The sequence below is a fragment of the Cibotium barometz genome, chromosome 18 (assembly GCF_041138505.1).
Source record: "Cibotium barometz isolate CiBa-2024 chromosome 18, ASM4113850v1, whole genome shotgun sequence".
In the NCBI taxonomy this organism is placed as follows: domain Eukaryota; kingdom Viridiplantae; phylum Streptophyta; class Polypodiopsida; order Cyatheales; family Cibotiaceae; genus Cibotium; species Cibotium barometz.
In genome coordinates this window covers 48933390-48956385 of record NC_141063.1, presented here as the reverse complement: position 1 = coordinate 48956385, position 22996 = coordinate 48933390, and the positions used below count along the sequence as shown (strand labels likewise).

The 22996-nt window shown below is 48.0% G+C and overlaps 1 protein-coding gene across 2 annotated transcripts in view; it reads right to left on the bottom strand.

The window, feature by feature from the left end:
* LOC147629432 (ARM repeat superfamily protein) overlaps positions 1-22996 on the bottom strand; it is a 102975-nt gene that overhangs the window by 46282 nt on the left and 33697 nt on the right. For both annotated transcript variants that reach the window (XM_086812707.1, XM_086812708.1), the window contains 10 exons: positions 7829-7965; positions 7667-7712; positions 5641-5853; positions 5027-5533; positions 4796-4930; positions 4331-4546; positions 4130-4219; positions 3785-4035; positions 3610-3698; positions 2422-2465 (listed from right to left, as the gene is read on the bottom strand). In XM_086812707.1, the coding sequence (XP_086668833.1) occupies positions 2422-2465; positions 3610-3698; positions 3785-4035; positions 4130-4219; positions 4331-4546; positions 4796-4930; positions 5027-5533; positions 5641-5853; positions 7667-7712; positions 7829-7965 (1728 nt within the window). The remainder of the gene's footprint in view (positions 1-2421; positions 2466-3609; positions 3699-3784; positions 4036-4129; positions 4220-4330; positions 4547-4795; positions 4931-5026; positions 5534-5640; positions 5854-7666; positions 7713-7828; positions 7966-22996) is intronic.

The window sequence follows — 22996 nt, the reverse complement described above, 5'->3', positions numbered from 1 at the left end:
TGACCTCTTCTATCCTCCGAGGATGTGTCCAAAGTGCTCCATTGCAGTTCCAAACTGCTATGTGTATCTGTGAATCTAGATCCTCCATACCTGATGTCCCATAGGCCGCCTGGCGCTAATCGGTGGCCTTGCCATTGATGATGACACGGCCATCACGATAGAATGCTCTCTTGCCCTCTTTCCGGGCCTGCAGGACTCTTGGCATGCATGTTTTCATGTGTTCTATGTGCATCCTTGTAAGGTCGTCATCCAAATAGATGGGATCTCCCTGTAATCCTCGTAGAATCACCCTCTTTCTCATGAAGGTAACCCTCTCCTGCAAACTGTAGGATGAGGGCTCGCTTGCGTGTTGAGTCTTTCTCGGCTCTCCATGCTTTGGTGAAGGGGAGAGAGTCCTCTTCCCTGTAGCCGAGCTTCATGCATAGAAGCTGTCCATCTTTCTCGGGAGTGGAGTCGGGTGTCTCGGCTATACTTGTGACTCGAATGTTGAGGCGGCGGGCATGCCTCATCTTCTCCTCCTCAATGGTGGTGTGAATGATTTGGTGTTCTTCCCTTTGAGTCTCCTCCCTCACTTCTTTACGGATGTTCCTCTTCACCACCTCAACCCATCCTAACTGCTTGGCTTCGAGTTTTCCCTCCATGTCCTTTGTGATCTCCTTGGAGATCTCTTCTTTGATGGCCGTGAGACTGTTGTCATTGATCTCCTGTGACGTTGTATGTCTAGAATGAATCTCCCCAGTATGCGCTGGTCTGCTGCCTCAAAGATCTGGCGTAGGGAATGTAGCTCTCTGAATAAAATGGGATATCTCTCTCTGATGGCTGTATATGCTCTGCATCTGCATACATAATGCTCCTCACTCTCCACCTCCTCTCTGCACAATTTGCATACTCTCTCCTCTGGGGGGATCCGTGCTGCTCTGCCCGTCTCGATCTCCAATCGATGTGATGAGACTCTAAGCTGACCAATAGCTACTCGGGAGCCGTGTGGTAAAAAGCCCTCCATGTATCTAGGCCTCTCTATAAATCCATCATCAGTGATACTCATGAAGTGATCTCTGTAGTATAGCATCTTCGGTGGAAGAGGCTGTGTAGGTGATATCCATGTCTCTCGTGTATAGAGCTACCATATCTCTGCGAAGGCCCGCCTTTTGCGGCGAGTAAGTCTCCTCATCTCTCACCTTGACTCCTGCTCTGTGATGGCTCCCAAGGCTCTCTGTATGCGGAGCCGTGAGTATAGGGCTCTGCACTCGTCATCATACCATCTGTTCTGGGGCATAGTCCCAGATCTCGCAGGCTCTCCTGAGTGGACACGATGTGGGAAGCTCTGTAATGCAACCAAGTGTAGGAGTGATGCCAGCTGGGCTGTAATGGTATCCATAGGTGCCAGGGGATCCATGAGTAGGAGCACATCCTCTACTCTGCCAGTGTATATGTCTGCCATGTCATGTGTGAAGTAGATGGTAGTGTGTGGCGTCGGTATGTGGGGGGCTGGTGATACTGGTGATCCGGCTAGTGAAAATGCCAAGTATGTATGATCTGCCCCAATAGGACGAGGTGGGATGGAGGATGAGGTGACAAGCTGTGATGCCTCCAAAGATCCCATAATGTAGTCCACCACCGTGCCTCCGGTCCGTGTATGACCCCCATGTGGGAAGCATGTCAGCCCTCCTGATCCCGGCCACTGTAGCATCCCGTTATAAATTACAAGACGATGCCTGGCTCCCAACTCTAGTAAGTGGTCCCCATAATGTCCTCTGTCTGGTCCAGTGTCCTCTGATGCCCAACTAGCCCCTATCTCCTCTGGATCCACAGGGTGGAGGATCTCCATGTCCTGTGAAAAGCATTTAGGGCTGAAAGATCAGACCCATCAGAGCTTCCGTGTGACACACAAAGTTACAAGGTTGATCACATAAACCTGATGAAGACAAGACTGCAGTTCAGACTCTCGAGGCCTTCACTAGAGTGATAAAGACCAAACATCCTCAGCCATAAACCAGACCTTCACCAACCACTGCAGAGTACTACATCACAGTCTACTCTTTACTCATTGCTCACACACATGAGAGGGGTCTATGCCCTTTCACTCACACACTACAGTTCTATGGACAATTTTTGTTTATTTTTCAGTCACATGGTTAATTTGTGTCATCAAGTGAAACACTAATCATTTTGTGTTCATACTTGGGAGGATTAAGCCATACTTACATGCCCTTTCAATAAAGCTCCCAAATTCATGGTGAGTGCTATCACAAGGCAGCCAGAGATCAATTCACGTCTCTGTCTACCCACCTTGATGTTTTATAGTCTACTATTATCTAGTGGACACAACTAATCTGGTCTAGCTACAGATGCCATATGGCATAAACACAAAGCTCAGCACCTTATAGGCATGCATCCTTCAGACTTGAGAAGGCCACTTACCGTGCCTGTGCCTGGAAATGCTGCTTGTGTTGCAGTGAAAACATCTGAATAGGAATCACCAATTGTCTTATGTTAGAAACGCCCAAAACAGCATCATATTATACTATGCCAGATAAGAGACATTCACAACAGCATCATTATACAATGGTAGACACTACACTACACACAGAGAACAAGACAGGATAACCAATAAAGTCTAAACACAAGGTGTTTCAAATACAACCTTGTGCATAAGCTTATTCTGTAAAGGAGCATATGTTCTAATACACAAAAATTGGAAGCTGACCAAAAATATCATTAAAACCCAAGGTATACAACCTTGGGCATAAGCTTATTCTGTAAGGAGCATATGTTCTTATACAAAAAAATTCAGAAGCTGACCAAATGCAACCATAGTGAAGCGCTCTCTCAAACAAGGTGTTTCAAGAAGGCACAAAACTGGACGAAGTGCATAAGCACAAGACAAGGCCATCATAACGCATGTCACTTTGTGCTCATGGATATGAAACAAACATGCATGTGGTAATGTGCATGAGCACAAGACGAGGGCATCCATCAGCTATGCATGTGCTTTTTGGGAAGGGAAGCAGACCAACAGAAGGGTAAAATAAGCTCATTCTTCTAATACAAATGCAAGACATGCAGAATATTTGGGCATAGCCTGCATTACTGTTTAAAACCATAAAGTTCAGTCACATGGGACGCGAAATGGGGACGGAAAAGATTGAGAATGGCCATTCCTTGTGACTATAGAGTGACATGGGACGGGAATGGGAATGGGAAGATGTTGCCATCCCCAACATTCCCGAGTCTAAACTGTGACTATGATAAAATTATGTCCCTACCTTGTCACCGGTGTGCTTCACATGCCAAAAAGATCCGGAGCTTTAAGGCATGGTCCTTTGAAGTTTTCTTTTGCCTAGCGATAGATCCTCCATGCCATTGTGAATCGACAGAGTAGATTGCAATACTAGGCAGACTATGATTTACACACCACACACACGCACATGCATATTCGACAGACTATGGTTTGCCTCTCAAATGGGGTTGGGGAAGGACTAAGAAATTGGGCTGGCTTAAAAACAAAATGCAAACCACTCTTCTTAACCAATGAGCAATGGCTGTTGTGATCACGACCATGCAGTTCTTGTCTGACGCTATGTATCAAGAATTTGGAAAGATTCTTACGCTGAAGTGCAATCATGGCTTGAAGTCGTACATCTTCATGAAAATACCCAGCATGCTTTTTCAGCACATTCAAGCAATCCAACAGATAGCTGTGGTGAGGTCAAGTCAACTTGAAACATGCAAGTGAAAAAATAAGATTAGCTTGCCAAGGTTAAAAAGGAGCAAATAAGGATACGGGGTAAATGCTGCTTTCGTGTGTAAAGCAAACACTCCCAGTGCTTGTGTGGCTGCTGCCTTCTCATCCAGTACTCCTGTCCGAACACTGAAGTTGCGAACACGCCTGTTGTCATGATTATCTTCATCAGAAGACACTCCTCCGAACCCATTGGGTTCACCCCCCTCTTCCTCTGAGTCATCAATATCTAATGCTGTCCCATCATCAAGATTACAAGATGCTAATGCTAGAGGTACGATTCGAGGAAGATACTGTAACGGGTACAAAGACATGACATTAAGAACTGAGAGCATCAAAGCAACCAGTTTACAAGGGAAAAGGGCTCCAGAAGTAAAGAAAAAAAACCTGGACCAAGCCCTCCTCTAGGACCTCTGCCACATTGCTCAAAAAGCCATGAGTATACTCCCGTAGCTCACTATAGTCCAAAGAAAACCCCTGTGAAATGCAAAAAGAGGTGTTACAGACAATCACTCAATGGAGCCAAGGCAATACACATTATAAGGGAGAGATCCATCAAGAACCCATGCCACAACGAATACACTCAACTGCAATGGCAGCTTCAATAAACCCGGGCAAAACCGACCCAATATTTTGGTGTCCAACAGCAATGGCAACAATCCCAACAAGCTCTGTGGCTCTTGCCCGTGCAGACAGATCCTCATCCTTTGTTAGCACCATAAAATTCTTCATCAACTCCAGCACCCGCTCTGCATAAGGAACAAAAGCTAGCTCGGCTGCGGCTGCAGCTGATCCAATTGCTGACTGAAAGAAACAGAAAGCATCCAATCTTGAGAAAGTGTTATCTTTTCAACAACCAACCGTTTGAAATGGTAGCAGACAAGTCTGGCTTCCTCTAAGCCTTCTCCATTCTATCCTTTTCCTCTCTTCCCCCCCCCCACCCCCCCCCACCCCGCCCTACAAACAAACGCCATCCCTTATTGTCAGTGTAGGTTCAAAGAAAGGCAGTGTCAAGGACATTGCTTGATAACCAAGGAAGTTTATAGAAGATACCATGCAAGTCTCCTGCAAGTCACGCCGATTACTTTGTAATGCCTGTAATAGCTTTCCCATAAGAGGCTCCAGGTATGGAAGAATCTCAGTTTTCAAGTTTTCACAAAACGCAGCCAATGCATAATATGCTTTCTCCTGTCAAAACAAGGTTAGGCAAATTGCTATCAATACATTCAAACAATGTCAAGGCCTAGCTATCAAGCCTCAATTCTCAAGCTTCAGGGACATTACCTGCACTTCTGCAGATGCATCACTCAAAACATTGAAGATGCAAGGAAGCACTGTCTCATAATGTTCAACAATTTCAGGCTGCAGATGCTCAGCAAACTGCCCCAGGGCAAAGCTTGCTGCTCCTCTTACTACTTGCTCTGGGTCCTGTAAAGCCTGTAGCACCAATCTTAAGATGTCACTCAGCCTCTTCTTCATTATGTCAAAGCATCCTTCAGATATCACACCCAAAGCCATGACTGATGCTTCTCGACAGTTAGGATCCGGGCTGCCAGAGTTTCCAGCTGCAAACTCAAAAACAGGGGGGAAAACATGCTTTTTGGGAAGACTCGTTGCCATAGTGTCGAGGACTTCTGCAGCTGCTCGATCCATTGAAAGGTCATCCTCATCCTGCTGGTTATTGACCTCCGCGAGAAGAGGACATATCACCCTCAGAATAGGATTGACAGCCTTATATTTCACCAATGTTTTGGGCTTGTATTTGGAAAGCCAGGAGATGATCTGAATGGCCTGATGAACCCCAAGAGAAGGTCAAATGTGGCTTTATCATCGTCCTGCCCAAGCATTAAACTTGTTGCACAATGACTGCAAAAAATCACATAGATTGGACAACATACTTGATGCCGCACATTCATCTCGAGTTCTTTGTTGGAGGACACTTCCAGAGAAAACTGGACAATATCAGAGATAGAAGGTCCCAGGACAGGTACCGGTGACTCGACAAGTTCATCAAAAATCTCAAAGGCAAGGATTGCAACCTCCTCATTGCCATTTGCAAGACATTCCCGAGAAACATTCAGAATGTGGGGAATCAATTCCCGAAACTTTACCTGCAATAGTACCGACAGGTCTGTGAGACAAACTACACAGGGCTTCACTTAGTCATGGAGCTGAAAAAGACAAACATGTATTATCTACTGAGGAGGTATCACAATTCGAGAATAAAAACTGTCAAACAACATAAAACTGGAAAACCTTTACTACCCATCACAATGCCTCAAACAATGATTGAGAATCAATGCCTGTCTAGTCCAAAAATGCCAGTTAAACATCAGTCCAACCTTGATGAAAGGAAAGATCTACAACTCGATGCAATCAGCCATAACTTCCTTAGAAAATACAAATGATCAAAGAAAACATCATTTTTTTAAATCTACTTGACGAGACTTCAAATGTATACCCCATGATGCATGGATGTATAGTTAAAGTGGTGAGTCACTCTAGAGTCCATATACCAATCATCGTATAACTCGTGAATCGTCTTGAATGCATGCCATGCATGTGACAGCAAGAAGTTCTTGTAAGCTTGAAGCCATACCTCGAGAACATTAAGAAACAAATGAATGGAGAAAACATGTTCAAATGTGTGCCCCTTTTGCCTCCAATAATTATGTCAAATCATCACACTGGAAGTCAAATCGTCATGCGTGCCTCCATCTACAGCATGGTGATCATGTACTGTTGCTTCATCATGATGTCTCTTGGATTATCCCTTCAATTATCATGTCCATTCATCACACTGGCTGTCAAATCATCATGCCAGCTAATCGTCCACAGCACACAGTGACCGTGTACTTTTGCCTCATGATGATGTTTCTTGATCATGCACAATGGAGGAGAAGCCAATGACCCTATCCATTGAGATTTCCGAAGAGGATCATACATGTGGTTTGACAAAGAGAGAATGGTGTTGCATGTGCACAACAAAAAAACTAAGAGTACCAAGTCCCAGATCTACAGCGACGACTAGCAAAATGTAGCCCATAGTTCCATTACAACCCCATTTGCATGGCCAAAAACACATTTTTGTTTCGCATTACTAAATCACAACAGCACAAGAGCCTTTGTTGACTTGCCTAGATGCCTACACTTGCAAGGAATGTCGCCACTATATGATTGCAACTTTGTCCTGCTCCATCAATCAAACCACCAGTGCCATCTTTTTGTTATGTTCCTTCTCTCTCCTGCCCAACTTCACCTCATCATAATTACTTGAATTTTTAAAGGTAATATGCTTACATGGCATTTTTATCTGATTATATTTTCATCATTTTACAGTGTCGTAACATTTCATGAAGTGCTGTAGCATTTGCGTTTTTACGTTTTGACAACTATGTTGAAAGTTGTAGCCATTTCAATCTAGAAAATCTAGAAATTTGATGCTCTGACTTGCTAAAGTTCATAATCTTCTACTACACCATGCTTGGGTTTGCATGCACAACGGTAAGAAAGCATCTACAATAGCTTATGTATGACAGTTTAAGTAAGACTGATAGGCCCTCAAAATGTAACCATAAATCCACTGATCATATCATGCGCCTCGGCAAGGAGTCTCCAGGTCTGGCACACTTCAAGGTGCAGTAGCAAGCTTCGTCTAGACAGTGTTGGCCTGCCTTTCTCATGCAGTTAGCCGCCTCCTGTTTTGAGGTACGCCCAGTCTCGGTCACACCAAGAAAGAAAGAAAATGTTACTAATGTCTAATACAGACGACAAGAATCTTTGACACAATGGTGGTCCATCCAAATAAATCCACTATGCAAAGTATCATATAAAGAAAAAAACCAAAACATACTACATAGTAGCCAAAATCAAAGCAATTAAATACTCTTAAATAGGACAACCAAATCAGTTTTAGCACCTCACCACTTCTTCTTCAGTATCTATGCATCCTACAAGAGCACCAACCGCCCTACACAGGTGCATGACCACAACCGACAACAAATCAATCCTCCATCCATCAACCAAGAAGCTTCAGACCATGCAAAAAATGAGCCACTAGACATATTCACAAGGCTACATACTCACTTTAGCGCAGCCACCCTTACACGACTGCTTTCAGGATCCTGCAAGCCTTTCACAAAGACTGCCTGCAACGTTGTAAAATGGGGTTTTAAGATATCCCCAATGGTCTCCGTGAGAGAGCTAAACAGGATGAGAGCAACCTGAACACAATTGCCATAAACACTCAGTATGTCGCAGCTTTCATATCACATTGACACTGAGATAACTTTAACTATAAACAACATATTAACAAGGAAAAAAACAGAAAAAACAGTCAACTGCGAGCTCTTTGTTTTGCACAAGCGATAACTCATTCTGCATGATGCAACATGAAGGTGTTATTAAGTATCAAAGAACATATCATTTAATGGTAATTCAACTAGGAGTGTAACTCGTAGAGTAACCAAGATTTATGATTGGCACTTGAATGTTCTTACATGTAAGGCCAAAATATTGGCTTCTTGGTTTACCGATAGAAGACTCAAGATCTAGCAGAGAATAGCTCTTTCCTACTAGTGAAAGATCCGTTGCGTTAAAGACAACGGGCTCTTGGGACCGGCTAGGCTCTTCTCGGCATATGACAAAACACTAGGCAAGCCTCTAACACAACACTCATGTGGTAACCTCAACAAGTTCCTCAGGAGTAACAAGGTTATCCTCAACTCCCAACATCTCTTTTAATCGACTCACATGAAAGACTAGATGAACTTTCACATTCACAAGCAACTCTAGAGTCTAGTCTATATGCAACCTCACCAACCTTTTTCGAGATCATGTAAGGTGGACGGTACCTAGAGGATAACTTACCAACCTTCCCTATACATAAGGTCTCTAAACTCTTGGGCACTCTCAAATAAACTAGCATTCCCTCGGTAAACTCCCTCGATGAACGTTGCCTATCATCATAAAACCATGCACGATAATTGTTAAATTTGCAGCAATGTGATGAGCTATGGTGGATCAAATGCTAGAATCAACATCAGTAGAAAAGAGATTAGACGATAATGAAGACGTGATTAGTGAGCAATTAACTAATAGCTTAATGTAGGCATGGATAATCAAAAACCAGCAAATTCTCATTAGGCCAATGTCTCAATTTATAGAGTTTACATCCAAGCATCTAATCCCACTAATCTCTCCTTGATTCACTCCACCTCTTTTACTTGATTCTCTCCACCTCTTTCCAGAATATCTCCACACCTCCTAAATCTTCTCATGCTACCCTTTATTCTCTCCCAGTAGATACTTCTCACCTTTTCAAAGCTTCTCTCACATTTACAGATTCTCTATTATAGCCTCTTGCTAAGGGCTTGTTCCCGCACACACCCTATTCACTTGTATATTTCCCCTCAAGTGAATAATCCTAGCACACCAAGACCCTATACCAAGTTTCCCTCTTACTTGATAGTCCGCGACCAGTGCCTCAAGTCCCTAAACTCATAGTCCTTGACACACTCTCTCTCTATGTGTCCAAGGCTACTCCAAGTGCCCGTGGCCTTGACTAAAGTGCTCACACATACATCTACCACATGGCCTACATCATCGGTGGCTCAGAGATGGTTTTACTCTATTGGGGCAGGTTACATTGGGTTGTGGGGTTTCTCTCTCTCTCTCTCTCTCTCTCTCTCTCTCTCTCTCAAAAAAGATGATCTGACTCCACTTCCTTAGGAGCCTCCATGAAGTTTGCCGATGTCATTTCTTCTCCACTGGGTTTGCTGTAGCAGTCTCTTGCCATGTGTCCTGGCTTCTCACATTTGTGGCAAGTGAAGGTCCTTCCTCCTACTCTGCCTCTTCCACGTCCTCGTCCTTGTCCTCGAAGAATCTTCCTCGGGTGATGAATGTTTTTTCTTCTCCAGTTGTTGAGTCCAGCCATTTCTTCTCTTTCACCCTGGTCTCTTGCTCTAGTAGAGCTCCTTCTATCTCGTGCAGCTTCAATTCACGTACATTCTTTAATGTTGCTACAATGTTCTCATATTCACCTTTGTCCACACTCTTCAGATGCACTGCTAGTGCCTCATCATCTTCTACCTTTTGACCAATGGCTGCCAGTTGTTGCTTAATGCTTTTATATTTGTTCAAGTGTGTGAATAAAGGTTCACTTTCCTTCATATCCAGTTTGTAGAATTGCATTAACAGATTTATCTTTGAATTTTTTGCTTGAGTGCCAAATAATTTATTGAGTTCATCCCATGCATCTTTTGCCCATTGTATCCCTGTAATTTGATGAATGATTTCATCATTTAAACTGAGTGCGATAAGTCCTAATGCTTTCTCATTCCTGCTCTTCCACTTATTTTTCCCACTCACCTCTGGGCATTCATCTCTTCCCTCAACTAGCCCCCTCAGATTTTTCCTCATGCGCAAATACATGGTTTTTGTTTGCCATGTATAAAACTGCACCCCATTAAATTTGGCTATCTCTTGTGCCGTACTCATGATGATGTGAAGGAGGTCTTATCTCTTGATCCAATTTCAAGATTTAAGGACAGTGTCTACACTTTTTCAACCCAATCTAGTGTTTAGATGATGATTACAACAGATTTATCAGCATAAATTCGCCAGAAATTACATTAAACCAAGGGTAACAAATCTGTACTGAATGGTTGGGATATCAAACCATCTCCAAATTGCAATCTGAAGTTATAGAGATCTGTATCAAATACCCAATGGTTAATTCGAACCCTCAATTGTACCAAAATACAGTGATTAGTGTTGATCAATCACTGATTAGCAAATTAATCCTCTGTTTCGTGTGCAAAAAACAGAGTATGCGGGGAATCCAGATCTGAGGCCTTAGAGTTCAAATGAGCTCAAATCCTTTCAAGGCCATCAATAGCAATTAGTCTAGTAGAGGATTAAGTTAAGAAACACAAGATTTGACCAAACATTGAATGCTTAATCTCTATTTTACCAAAGTCCCCTGCAGATTTGATGGAGAGCTTGGATCTCACTGTAGACTTGATGAAATCAAAAACTGTCTTCACTAGCTTGTAGAGCACCCTTGAAAACCCTTGGGGCCACGAGGAATTAGAGCCATTGTACCTCGTCCAGACAAGATCTCAAATCTCCTTCAGAAAAAAAAGCGTTGGCAAACTCGCGAATTTCAATAGTTGTAGAAGGCGGTTTGGCGAATCGCTTGAATGGGCTGGAGCATGAGGCTTGTGGCTATGTGTGGGTAAAGTCTTGAAGGCTATTGTTAAGCCTGGAGGGAGATCAAGCCCCTCCACCAGCTGGGGATACAGAAGCTCTTTGAAAAAGAGGTAAAAAAACTTAATTATCTACTAATTTGATTAGCTAGGTGATTAGTAAGATAATGGGCTCATAAATTTGATGGATTCTAGGCTAGGCTCTGATACCATGTTAAATTTACAGCAATGTGATGAGCTATGGTAGATCAAATGCTAGAATCAACATCAGTAGAAAAGAGATTAGACGATAATTAAGACGTGATTAGTGAGCAATTAACTGATAGCTTAATGTAGGCATGAATAATCAGAAACCACCAAATTCTCATTAGGCCAATGCCTCAATTTATAGAGTTTACATCCAAGCATCTAATCCCACTGATCTCTCCTTGATTCACTCCACCTCTTTTGCTTGATTCTCTCCACCTCTTCCCAAAATATCTCCACCTCCTAAATCTTCTCATGCTACCCTTTATTCTCTCCCAGTAGATACTTCTCACCTTTTCAGAGCTTCTCTCACATTTACAGATTCTCTTTTACAGCCTCTTGCTAAGGGCTTGTTCCTGCACACACCCTATTCACTTGTATATTTCAACAATATTTACATGCACTGAAGTTGATCATGGTAATGCACAACAAAGCCTTCTTTAAACCTTTACTTTGGTGAGATCTTTAGCATCCATTCCCTGAGTAGAGAGAGAGAGAGAGAGAGAGAGAGAGAGAGAGAGAGAAGAGAAAGTAGACGACACAGTATCGGGTCCCAAATACCCAGTGAAGGTCCCCTCCCCCTCCCCCCCCCCCCCCCCCCCCCTGCAAGCAGGAGTATTTGTTTATATTACTTCTTTGGAGAACTCCTATACAATACTTTAGAACAAGATCTACGACTACCCAACGCAAGGAGGAGGAAGACCGAATGTCGGCTGAGAATCCAGCAATCCAAGGGCACTATGAAAGACTCTTCTCGGCAATTATGCAAGTCCAGGATAGCTGTAGGACTGCAATATGCTAACTAAATGCTAAAGAGGAGCTTCAATGTTTGCCTCACGAGGAAGGAATGAATGTTGTCTTTGTGCTTGACTAAATTCAACTTGATCACTTGATTTATGATGAATGATTGATGCTGAATACAAGCACTTGCTTATATATGAATACCTGCAGCTGGTCGGCTAGATCAAACGTTGTGACAAGTAATGCTACATTAGCATTTAATGCTAGCACAACATAATACTACTACCCAATTTGCTGACCAACTGCCATCTGTCCACAACCTGCTGCTAAAAGCATGAATGTTCGACGAGGCAGTACATCGGAATATCGGCTCGCCGAAGCTCCGCGCTCCCCCCCTGCTCGCGCTTCTGTCTGCACTCCCCTCTCCCTGCCCGCCATCGCGCGCTTTCCCCCCTCCGCTTGCCCTCAGGTTTGCGCTGCCTCCCTCCCTTCGCCTGGCTTGCCTACGCTGAAGCGCCCCCCCCTCCACTGCTCTTCGCCTTCGCCCCCCCCCTCCCGTAGCTCTTCGCCATCGCACCCACCCCCCTCCTCTTCAGCGCCTCCCCCCCCCCCCCCTTCACCACCTCTCACTTCCCCCTCTCTCGCCTTTTCGTGCTGCTTCCGCCCCCCCTCCCCCCCCTTGGGATCCATCTTCACCGCCTCTGCCCCCCCTCCTCCTCTTCTTTCTGTTTTTCTCCGCCCCCAAGGATTTTTTTAACCTTTTTACTTTTCGCCTTCCCCCTCCTTCGTGTGCAGCTCGGTTCGTGCAGGTTCTCCGTCTCCGCTCCGCCTTCGACACAGATGGAGGTTCCTCCCGCCCCACCTCAGAGGGACTCATCCGCAGCCCCCTCGCCCGCCCCTGGCTGAGGACACCCCCATCAGGCTTTCTCTTTCGCCGGAAGAGAAAGCGAGCCTCGCCGCAGAGGTGGAACGCCTTCAGGCACATTCCACCATCTGCCGTATAGTCGGCACTCGCCCCAGCAGAGGGGAGATCCGGGATCTTCTCCAAGCCCGCATTCTTGCATATGTGGGCAAGATCTTGGACGTACAGCTACTGGGCCGTGGACATTACCAGATCGAGTTCGAGACCGCCCAAAGCGTGGCCAAGGTCCTTGCCATGAGTCCCCTTGACATCAGGGGTGCTCGGGCTTTCTTCAGACCTTGGCAGCATGGCTTTGACCCAGCAGCGGCTGAGCAGGGAGAGCGCCTTTTCCATGTTACAGTTTGCTTCCCTAGACTCCGCCGGTAGTATCTTCCGCTCCTCTCTAGGCTAGGAGCATTGGTGGGCTCGGTACTAGAGACTGGCCCCACAGCACCTTCAGTGGTGGCCAAAGCAGCTGGGCTACCTTCGGTCAGAGTTTTGGTGTCTGACATCTCCTCCCTTCCTAAGGTCATTCAGCTACCTAGGATAGGGGGGGGATGGATTGATCAGAGAGTGGAGTTCTATGGGCTCCCGAACCAGTGCTTCATTTGCAGGCAGGTCGGTCATCTGGCCAAGGCCTGCCCTCGCAGGAGACCCCAACCCTCACCACAGCAGCAGGCCCCTGATGGCCCGCCCACAGATGCGGCTCGGCAGGCTGCCTCCGGGACACCTGCTCAGGCCACAGAGACCTCGGAGTGGCAGCCTGGACAGGGGCGCCGCCGAGGGAGACAGCCACAGCAACACGCCCAGAGACCGTTGCAACAGCAGCCACAGTCTCAGCCTCACTGGGTTCCGGTGAGGAACAGTTTTGCTCCCCTCCAGGAGGAGACCCCTGCGGTGACGACTGAGGACCAGGAGATGCCAGCATCCCCTCCTTCACCCCCCCCCCCACCCCCGTCCCCTCCCACCGCCTCGCTTCCACCTTCGCCTCCTCCCATCCCCGCTCCAGTTTCGGCAGCGGCTCCCTCTCCACCCCCCTCGCCCCCCCTCCTCCCCCCCCCGCCCGCCTCACCTTCCCGGGAGGCCCTGGCAGTCCCCTGGCGCTCACCTGCAGTCCGGAGGGCTCTGAGCACCGACCTCGCTCGAGCACCACAGAGGAGACCTACCATGCCGATTCGGGCTTCACGGATATCATCTATCCGCAGTCGGCTGAGTCGCCTCGGCATTAGACAGCGCTCGGAGGCTTTTGATTACGCCTTCACACGGCTTTTTGGAGCAGAGGGCCCCCATGAGCCAGCACCCATCCGAGTTCATGTAGTGATACCTCCGGCCCGCGGGGAGGAGGCACTTGATTCAGCGGTGGCCTTCTCGTTCCCTCTATGTGGCCCTTGCGACCGGGAGTGGACTCTAGAGCTCGCTCTTAGCACTTTGAAGGCAGTTGAGTTTTCTCATCATGTGAGCGATCTGGAGGTGACAGATGTGATAGGCCGACTATAGGAGTTGGCTCATTTTTTCTTGGATCCCCGGAGTGTGGATGCCTCAGGGATTCGTCATTTGGTCGTTCGCATAGTGGCAGACTTAGCACGCGACCCTGGATATGTATGCATACACGAGGTTGCTCTGTCAGAGCGGGAGGCAATCGCCATGGGCCACAGCCACTGGCGCCTGATCCGTGATTCTTGCAGTACACCGGGTGGGCAGATTCGCAGCCGCTCGGATGGGGACTACTCTCCATCCAAGCCGCTTGCGAAGGCCCGCCGTACGGCTGAGACAGCATCCACCTCAGCAGGTCATCCATGAGGATCATCTCATGGAATGTACAGGGCCTTGGCGGAGCACATTTTATACGCTATCGTGGTTACTTGAGGCAGGAGCTTCAGAGATGCCTGGTTGGTGGCAGCATTGATATTTTGATGATGCAGGAGCACCACTTGGGTGAGAGCAGGATCCGGAGATATGGTTCGGTGATGCCTGGTAGATGGGACACCTTTTGGTCTACAGGGTTTGGTCCTTTGGGTGGACAGGGAGGAGTATGCATGGTCATTGCAGATGTATGGCAGCAGGCCATTGTGGATCGAGGGATCATTGTGCCTGGTAGAGCACAGTATGTCATTCTGAGGATGCATGATGAGCTATTGGGCGTGCTCAACGTCTATGCGCCCAATCATGCTAGTGCCAGAGCAGAGTTCTGGACCCAGGTTACGGATGCATTGCCAGAGGCCGCACATTGGTGTGTCGGGGGAGACTTCAACATGCTTGAGGACCCGGCCGATAGGGTGGGAGGCAGTCATGTTACAGTGCACGGCACGGAGCTTGCAGCTTGGGACCGGTTTTGCATGTCACTGAGGATCACTGATGCATGGCAGCATGGGGCCTTCTCCCGCTCTCAGGACAGTCTTAGTTTCTCTCGGTCGGATCGCCGGCAAGGAGGGACTAATCTATCACGGATTGATCGCTTTTATGTGGGCGACTGGTTAGGGGAGCGAGGGGGCTCCGTCGGCATTCTCGCTGGCACCTCATTTTCAAATCATGCGCCAGTTATCTTGACATTGGAGGAGAGGACACGGGAGCCCAGCTTGCAGTTGAGGATCCCAGAGAGGGTACTTACAGACCCCAGTCTCGCTGAGGACATTGAGAGGATCTGGCATGATAGTAGGATGCAGCAGGCCAGTGTGCCCAGGGACTCATCGAGCTTAGCTCTTTTCTGCACGCTGCAGCTTTGACACGGCTGGGAGAGATTCGCGAGCGGGAGCATCGGCTGAGACGCAACCTTGCTTCGCTACAGCGCCTTCAGGAGCAGCAACCTGCATGTGAGTGGGTGGCGTCACAGTTGAGCCAGGCACGCCAGGAGGTTAGAGAGGCAGAGGAGCAGAGACATGAGTTTTACTATCGTCGTCAGGCCTCTCAGTGGACGCAGCTTGGTGATAGAGTGACTGGGGAGTTTTTTGAGATCACTGGACCCCGCCATGCTCGAGCAGGAGTCCGTCAGCTTGGTAGACCGGATGGATCGGTAGCTACTAAGCCCGGGGAGATCAGAGCCATTGCCACTGCATTCTATAGAGACCTGCTTTCAACGGAGCCAGCCACTGAGGATCGAGATGCTTGCAGACAGACTGTGTGGGCCCATGTGCAGAGGAGGGTCACAGATCGTATGCGTACAGTTCTTGGTGCGCCTCTTTCAGAGATTGAGCTTGCCGAGGCCTGGAGGGTCCTGCCGCGACATAGTTGCCCAGGGGAGGACGGACAGACGCCGGCCTTTTTTATGCGCTATTGGGACCTTTTGGGGCCAGGCCTCCGCAGGGGCTTTCAGTATGTTTTGGACACTGGGGCGATGCCACAGAGCTTTTCAGAGGGCTTGATCTTTCTTATCCCCAAGGGGGAGGGAGTATCAGATGATATTCGGCATTGGAGGCCTATTACGATCCTCAATACTGTCTACAAGGTCTTTGCAAAGGCCTTGAGTTTGAGGATCCAGCCCTTCCCGGGGGGAGTTGATTCATGCTACCCAGACAGGATTCGTCAAGGAGCGCAATATCCTTGACAACATCTTTACTTTCTGGGAGGCGACGGCCCGAGCTAGATTTCTTGGCGAGGACTTGGTCATGATGCTTCTCGATTTTGAGAAGGCATACGATAGAGTTGATTGGGGTTTCTTAGAGGGCACTATGCTTCGCCTGGGCTTTGAGCCAGGATGGATCAGAGGGGTGGCGGCTTTGTATTCCACAGCCCGTAGCCAGGTGTTGATTGCAGGAGGACGGGGGCCGAGTTTTGAGCTGACCAGATCAGTCCGTCAGGGATGTCCCCTCGCCCCTTTTCTTTTTCTCTTCTTTGCGGAGGCTATGAGCATGTATTTGACGGCAGAGGAGGTTGGTTTGAGAGGACTCCAGCTCCCAGTCCGGGGGGAGGACCTACTCGATGCTGAGTTTGCAGACGACACGGGCTTATTTTTGCATGGCCAAGAGGTCAATCCTCTTCGGGCAGAGCAGTCGCTCCAGGTTTTTAGTGCAGCTTCGGGAGCATTGATCAATTGGTGCAAGACAGTGGCCTTTTGGATCAGTAGTGCTCCCACTCCGGCATGGAGCCCGGACCCCGGTTTTAGATGGATTCCTCCTGGCACAGCAGTGCGGTATTTGGGATGCCAGATTGGACTAGATTTGTCACCTGAGTAGCAGATTGCCCTGCTTCTTCTGAGCATTCGAAAGAAGCTTTTGTATTGGAGTACAGCTCGACTATCCTTGGCTGGGAGGGTGGTGGTGGCAAATCAGGTGCTGTTAGCGACCATGTGGTACATTACGTCTTGCTGGATCTTCTCGAGCTCTTGCATCAGCCAGGTACAGAGGCTGATCAGGAACTTTCTTTGGTCTGGGCGGGACGATCAGCCAGCCCAGACAAAGGTTGCATGGGCAGTTATTACACTTCCGCTGGTTCAGGGAGGCTTGGGCATTATAGATCCAGTCGATCAGAGTAGAGCCTTATTGGGGAAGCTTATTGTTCGGGGGCTGCTTCCAGGCGCTGAGCCTTGAAAAGAGCTTCTCTTGCAGCGGCTGCAGGCTCGGGCTCCCCCAGCAGGGGACACTTGGGCACCAGAGATTCGCTGGATCTTCATAGAGATGTGGAGGACAGGCCTCAGTAGAGGATGGGAGGACAGATTTGCTTTGAGCATCCTGAGAGCTTGGGAGCTGCTGAGACCGGGGCTCTCTCAGCGACCTCCTTGTTGTGTTGAGGAGCGGGCCAGACAGCCGCTCATCTGGAGCCCAGCGGTTCGCACAGAGCAGGGTCATATGTTGGGTTCTCGGCCTCGTCTAGCCTGGGGACCTTTAGCGGCAGGCCCAGCACGTAGTTTTGGAGACTGGCAGGCCTTCTGCAGTCTCCCAGAGGAGATCCAGGTGGAGAGGCTGAGTCACTTCAGAGGGGGGTTGATTATGAGGGATGATATTCAGGAGGCACTCACAGAGGAGTGGTTCACGCCTTTCGAGCCAGTGGCCCCACGGTGGATGGGAGCCTTTACACAGTTGGAGATCCTGATTGCTGTCAGAGCTTGCACTGAGGATGGCAGATGCCTCAACTATGAGATTCAGGATGAGGGCAGACTTCAGAGAGTGGAGGTGGAGTCGCCTTTGGTTGCAGAGTGCACTTTTCAGAGGATACGGGTTGTGGCCGCCGCTTCTCGGAAGTGGCATATTGACCCCGACCCTGCTGATGTGCTCCCAGATTGGCGCATATGGGCACATGCAGCGCGCCCCTTGGCCCGGCTACAATGGGACCCTGGGGAGTACGAGTGGCATGATCCTTATGCATCCCTTGAGGCCACAGAGATCACCTTTTTCCAGTATACTGTTCGGCTGGGACGGCATATTTTGACGGCGAGGAGGATGGCCTCTCCAGCTGCAGCGGGGCATTGGCGGCTACAGGGACTCTCACAGGAGTTCCTGGAGGATTTTTGGGCTCGGCTCTAGGCTAGTCGACAGGCCCGCAGGATCTCGACTTTCCAATGGCTGGTTGCCCACAGGGGCTCAGCAGTTGGCACCTGGATTGTTTACAGCGGTCTTCCGGCGGCCTGCGTCCGATGCGGCCACCCTATGGAGACACAGAGACATTGCCTTTGGGATTGCCCTCAGGCGCAGCAGATTTGGCTGCGGATGCTGCGTATTCTGGCCCCCCTCTCTCCAGAGGGTATGTTTACGTGGGGTGCCGCTGCTTGGTCGACTTCGTCAGGGCCTGCTATGGGCTATGAGATGGAGCAGGACAGTCAGGCCATCAGATTCATTAAAGGCAAGCCTCGCCTGGTTCCGGCACCGGATTTCTCGTCCGCCAACTGGACACAGGAGAGGGATTTACGATGGGAGCTCCTCAGCAGCCTCACCATCTGGTTCACGTTTCACGGCTTTTGAGGGGAGACTGGAGCCACCAGTAGAGACTGTACGAGGGATTTGGCAGGAGTTGATCCACACCCTGCGAGGCAGTATGACCGCATCCGGGGCGACTCGGATGAGGCAATCTTGCGGTGCCAGGCTTTTCACACCACCTGGCGCAGAGGCCCCTTCTACACCTTACACACGGGATCCCCCCGTTGGCATTACAGGCCACCTGCTTGGCTTCCCCCCCCCCCCCCCTATTGTATGATTTAGCCCCTCAGTCCTTTGTACTGTTGCTTGTATTTTGCAGCACCTAGGGAGAGTCTCCCGGGCTGCCTTGCTGTATTCACTGCTCTGTTTCTCTTATGAGCATGAGAGATCTTTTGTAGCCCTACGGGCGTTTTTATATAACTAATGAAAGGATCTTTTCTCGGGAAAAAAAAAAGCATGAATGTTCCCTCATGCTGTCTCGTTGGCTCTATTTGTGGTTTAGGGCTAACTCTTGACTGAAATCTATGGCTCAAAGACTGGCCTACGTAGCTCATGTTTGACTATCCCTGGACTGAGGGCTCACGGGGTCACAGCGTACGACAAATGTTCCTAAAAAGGTACTATGTCTGTACAAATGTTGCATTGATGATGATGCTGTTAGAATTTATGCATCTCAGTGTATTTGGGTTGTACCATTTATTAGGCATTTTATGTATTTTTTCCTTCTTTTATGAGTCGTGGAGGACCAGTCGGCCTGTTCTAGGAGCAATCAGCCAGTTCACACATGCTTTATACAAGAAGGTCTCCCATTTCTCACTATTCCATCCAATCCCTTGCACAAGTTCAACATTCCCTTGCTGGCCAATTGCCATTGTAAAGCTTCAAGCTAATATAAAAGGTTATCTTCTCCACAAGCTCTCTCTACAATCACTCGTCTCGTTTATGCTTCCGCCTGTGCATTCTCCAACATGGTATCACTCGCTTAGGTTCAGGCTGCTCCATCTACTGCAAATCTGCCCGCCATCTCTTCTGTGCCTTGCGTTTTCTACCCTAGCTCCTCCTAGCTGCAGATCAGTCCCAAACAGTGGCTGCATTTTCCTAATCTGCTGCATTTTCTGGTCAAACCAGCCCTCTTCTTGCTGCCGGCCAGTTTCTTGGCTGTGTTTTCTCCTACAGAGGCAAGCCGGCCAGGTTCTTGGCTGAGTTTTCTCCTACAGAGGGAAGCCGGCCAGGTTCTTGGCTGAGTTTTCTTCTACAGAGGCAATCATGAGTTTAGGTTGTGTTTTCTGCTCCGGCAAGAGTTGTTGGTGAGTTTCTTGCATGTGATGTTGCCAGACAAGTGGCTGTACATTTCCTTCTTCCTCCGCGAGTTCGGTTTCTTGGACTGCTTTGTTGTTGTCCAGCCTCCTCCTCTCCCAGGTTTGAGAGCAGGCTTCTTGGTTCTAGAGCCTCACTTCGTTGGAAAGCACTTGAGAGAAGTCTTTGAGAGAGAAGATATGTAATTCTTGTTGTTGTGGATATGGCTCCAGCCAGTACGAACAAGATGACAAGTTCAAAGGACCTAACTATGCCCAGCTTCAAGTACGAATCTGGTTCATCCACAAGGGTTTGTGGGATATTGTTCAGGGCACTAAAAGGAAGCTCAAGTGTCCTCAAAACACTAGCAAGTGGACTCAGGATCAGGAGGATGAATTTGCTGCGGAATTACAAGACTGGGAGAATCGGGACTCGAAGGCGCATTCAATGCTTGTGCAGACCATCACAGAGGTGGTCTCACCGGCCGTGCAAACTCTCACCAATCTTATCAGGTATGGTCTAAATTGGAGGATCTCTTTGCTCTCGAGATTCGTCGATAAGGGCAGTTACCTTGCAAGGGCAGCTCTACAGTTTGTTATTTCATGAAGGAAGTTCCATGCAGTCATTCCTCATGAAGGCCAAGGTTATCCATGACCAGTTACTAGCTGTGTAACATGCGGAAGCTTCGGGGGAGATCGGTAACTTCAATGCTCAGAAATCAACACACTTGTCGCGACAGAATTAACGCACAAAACTAAATGTAGATGTGCAGAAAAATAGAGAGAGAGAGAGAGAGAGAGAGAGAGAGAGAGAGAGAGAGAGAAATGAAATGAAATGAAATGATATATTAACGTCTTCAAAAGGCCAAAATGACCTATGAGAGAGAGAGAGAGAGTGATGAGAACACAGTATTGGGTCCCGAATACCCTCTTTAGGGCCCCCACCACAAATGGTGTATTTGCTTTATTAGAATGATGCAAATCTGAAAAGAAAATACAGAAAACTTGACCTTTCTTGGCTGAGATAACTCTGCCCTTGACCTACAGTCCTTCACCCCTTCTACGTTAGCAAATCCTTGGATGTCCTGGCCCTTTGATTAGCCTTAGCTATTGGTGAATTATGAGATGAAGGAATGGACTGTGGGCCTTGGTATTTATACCTCCTAGGATGACCAGGAAAAAGGGGCTGGGCACTTAGGCGCCTGCTGTCTTGGAGGCTGGGCACTGATTACTCATTGTTCTGGAGGCTGGGCAGCTTGTATGGGCTGCCCCATACTTGCCCTACATCCTTCCTAGCCCTATGGGCTGGCTCTAAAATCTCCTGGTAAGACTTCGTCACTCTGTTCGCTTCAGGTGTACTGAAGACGAGGTCCTGGTCAAAAACGAATGGAAAGGTCTTCCAAATGCTCTCTCATATGGAGTCCTGCCAATAGCTGAAGAAAAAGAATCATTCAAAACAGCTTGAACTAAAGGCAAATAGGATTCCCACTTACCTTGCTGATCGTGGACATAACACTTTAGCACATCAAAGGACAACTGGTTGCATATCTTTGTCTGGTTGTCCGTCTGTGGGTGGAATGCACTGGACAAATTCAATTTAGTACCAAAGTTATCAAACAATGCCCTCCAAAAATGACTGGTAAACTTGGCATCTCGGTCTGACACTATGGTCCTAGGAATCTCGCCAATCGGGTACTAATGCCAAATGAACAACTGGGCAACATCCTCGACGGTCACATTGGCCCTGCAAGGAATAAGCATAACAAATTTGCTAAATCTCTCAACTATAGTTAAGCACTGAGTATTACGCTTACTCAGACTGGGAGAGAGATTCATGACAAAGTCCATTGAAATATCTTGGAAAGGACCCTCAGGAATTGGCAAGGGCTGATGAGGAGAGAAGAGCCGACCTGAACGACTTCATGACACACAGTTGGCCTTTGTAGAAAAGCCAACGATCGCGTATCAGATAGTGGCATGTTCCTGTGGCATCCAATGTCTGTTCCCACTGTGTACCGAATTCCTCCGAATCCGCGTACGTGTGCTTCATGTCATCTAGTCCTGTACCAACAAGGTCGACTCTAGTGGTCTGAATCGAAGTCACTTGTCCCTTCCTACTCAAAGCATCCGGCCACTGGATTGGCCTTTCCTGGAAGGTACTCAATCATACCACCGAATCGCTGGAATATCTGGCTCCAGCAATGTTGTCGGTCACTCCACTATGCACTTGACATTGTCTGAATCCAGCGTAATGCCTGATGGACAGTGCGAACCTCAAAGTCATGGCCATAAAGAAAATGTTTCCAATGATTCAAGGCTTGAATAACTGCAAGGAGTTCACGATCGTAGACTAAGTAATTTTTCTCTACGGGCAGTTACTTACGAGACATGTAAGCTACTGGATGACCATTCTGTTGTAACACACCGCCAATTGCGATGTTACTCGCATCAGTGATCACCTGAAATGGCTCGTGCCACGAGGCAAGTGCCAAACACGGCGCTTCTGACAAAGCCACCTTGAGGTTCTTGAATGCCTCCAACGCTCGTGGAGTCATTCGAATCCGTTGCCTTCTTGTCTTCACCCCCCTTTGGCAGATCGGTGAGATCCGCCGAGAGGTCAGAAAACTTGTCTTTGTGGGTGGAGTATGCCTGGCATATACCCACAAAGCATCTAATGTCATATGCTCTTTGAGGTACTTCCCAATTGACAATCTCAGCCACTTTAGCCAAATCAAGTCGAATGCCTTCTACACTAATTATGTATCCCAGATAATGCACCTGGAACAAATAAAATTCCGACTTCTTTTCATTGACGTAGAGCTCGTTGCTTTCCAGCACTTAAGAACTTTCTCCACATCAATGTCATGCTACTCAACCGAAGCTGAAAATACCAGTATGTCCTCCACAAATATAAACACACTTTCCAATAAAATCCCAAAAAACACGCATCATCATGCGGTTAAATGTAGCTGGGGCGTTCGTCAAGCCAAATGGCATGACCACAAATTCATAGTGGG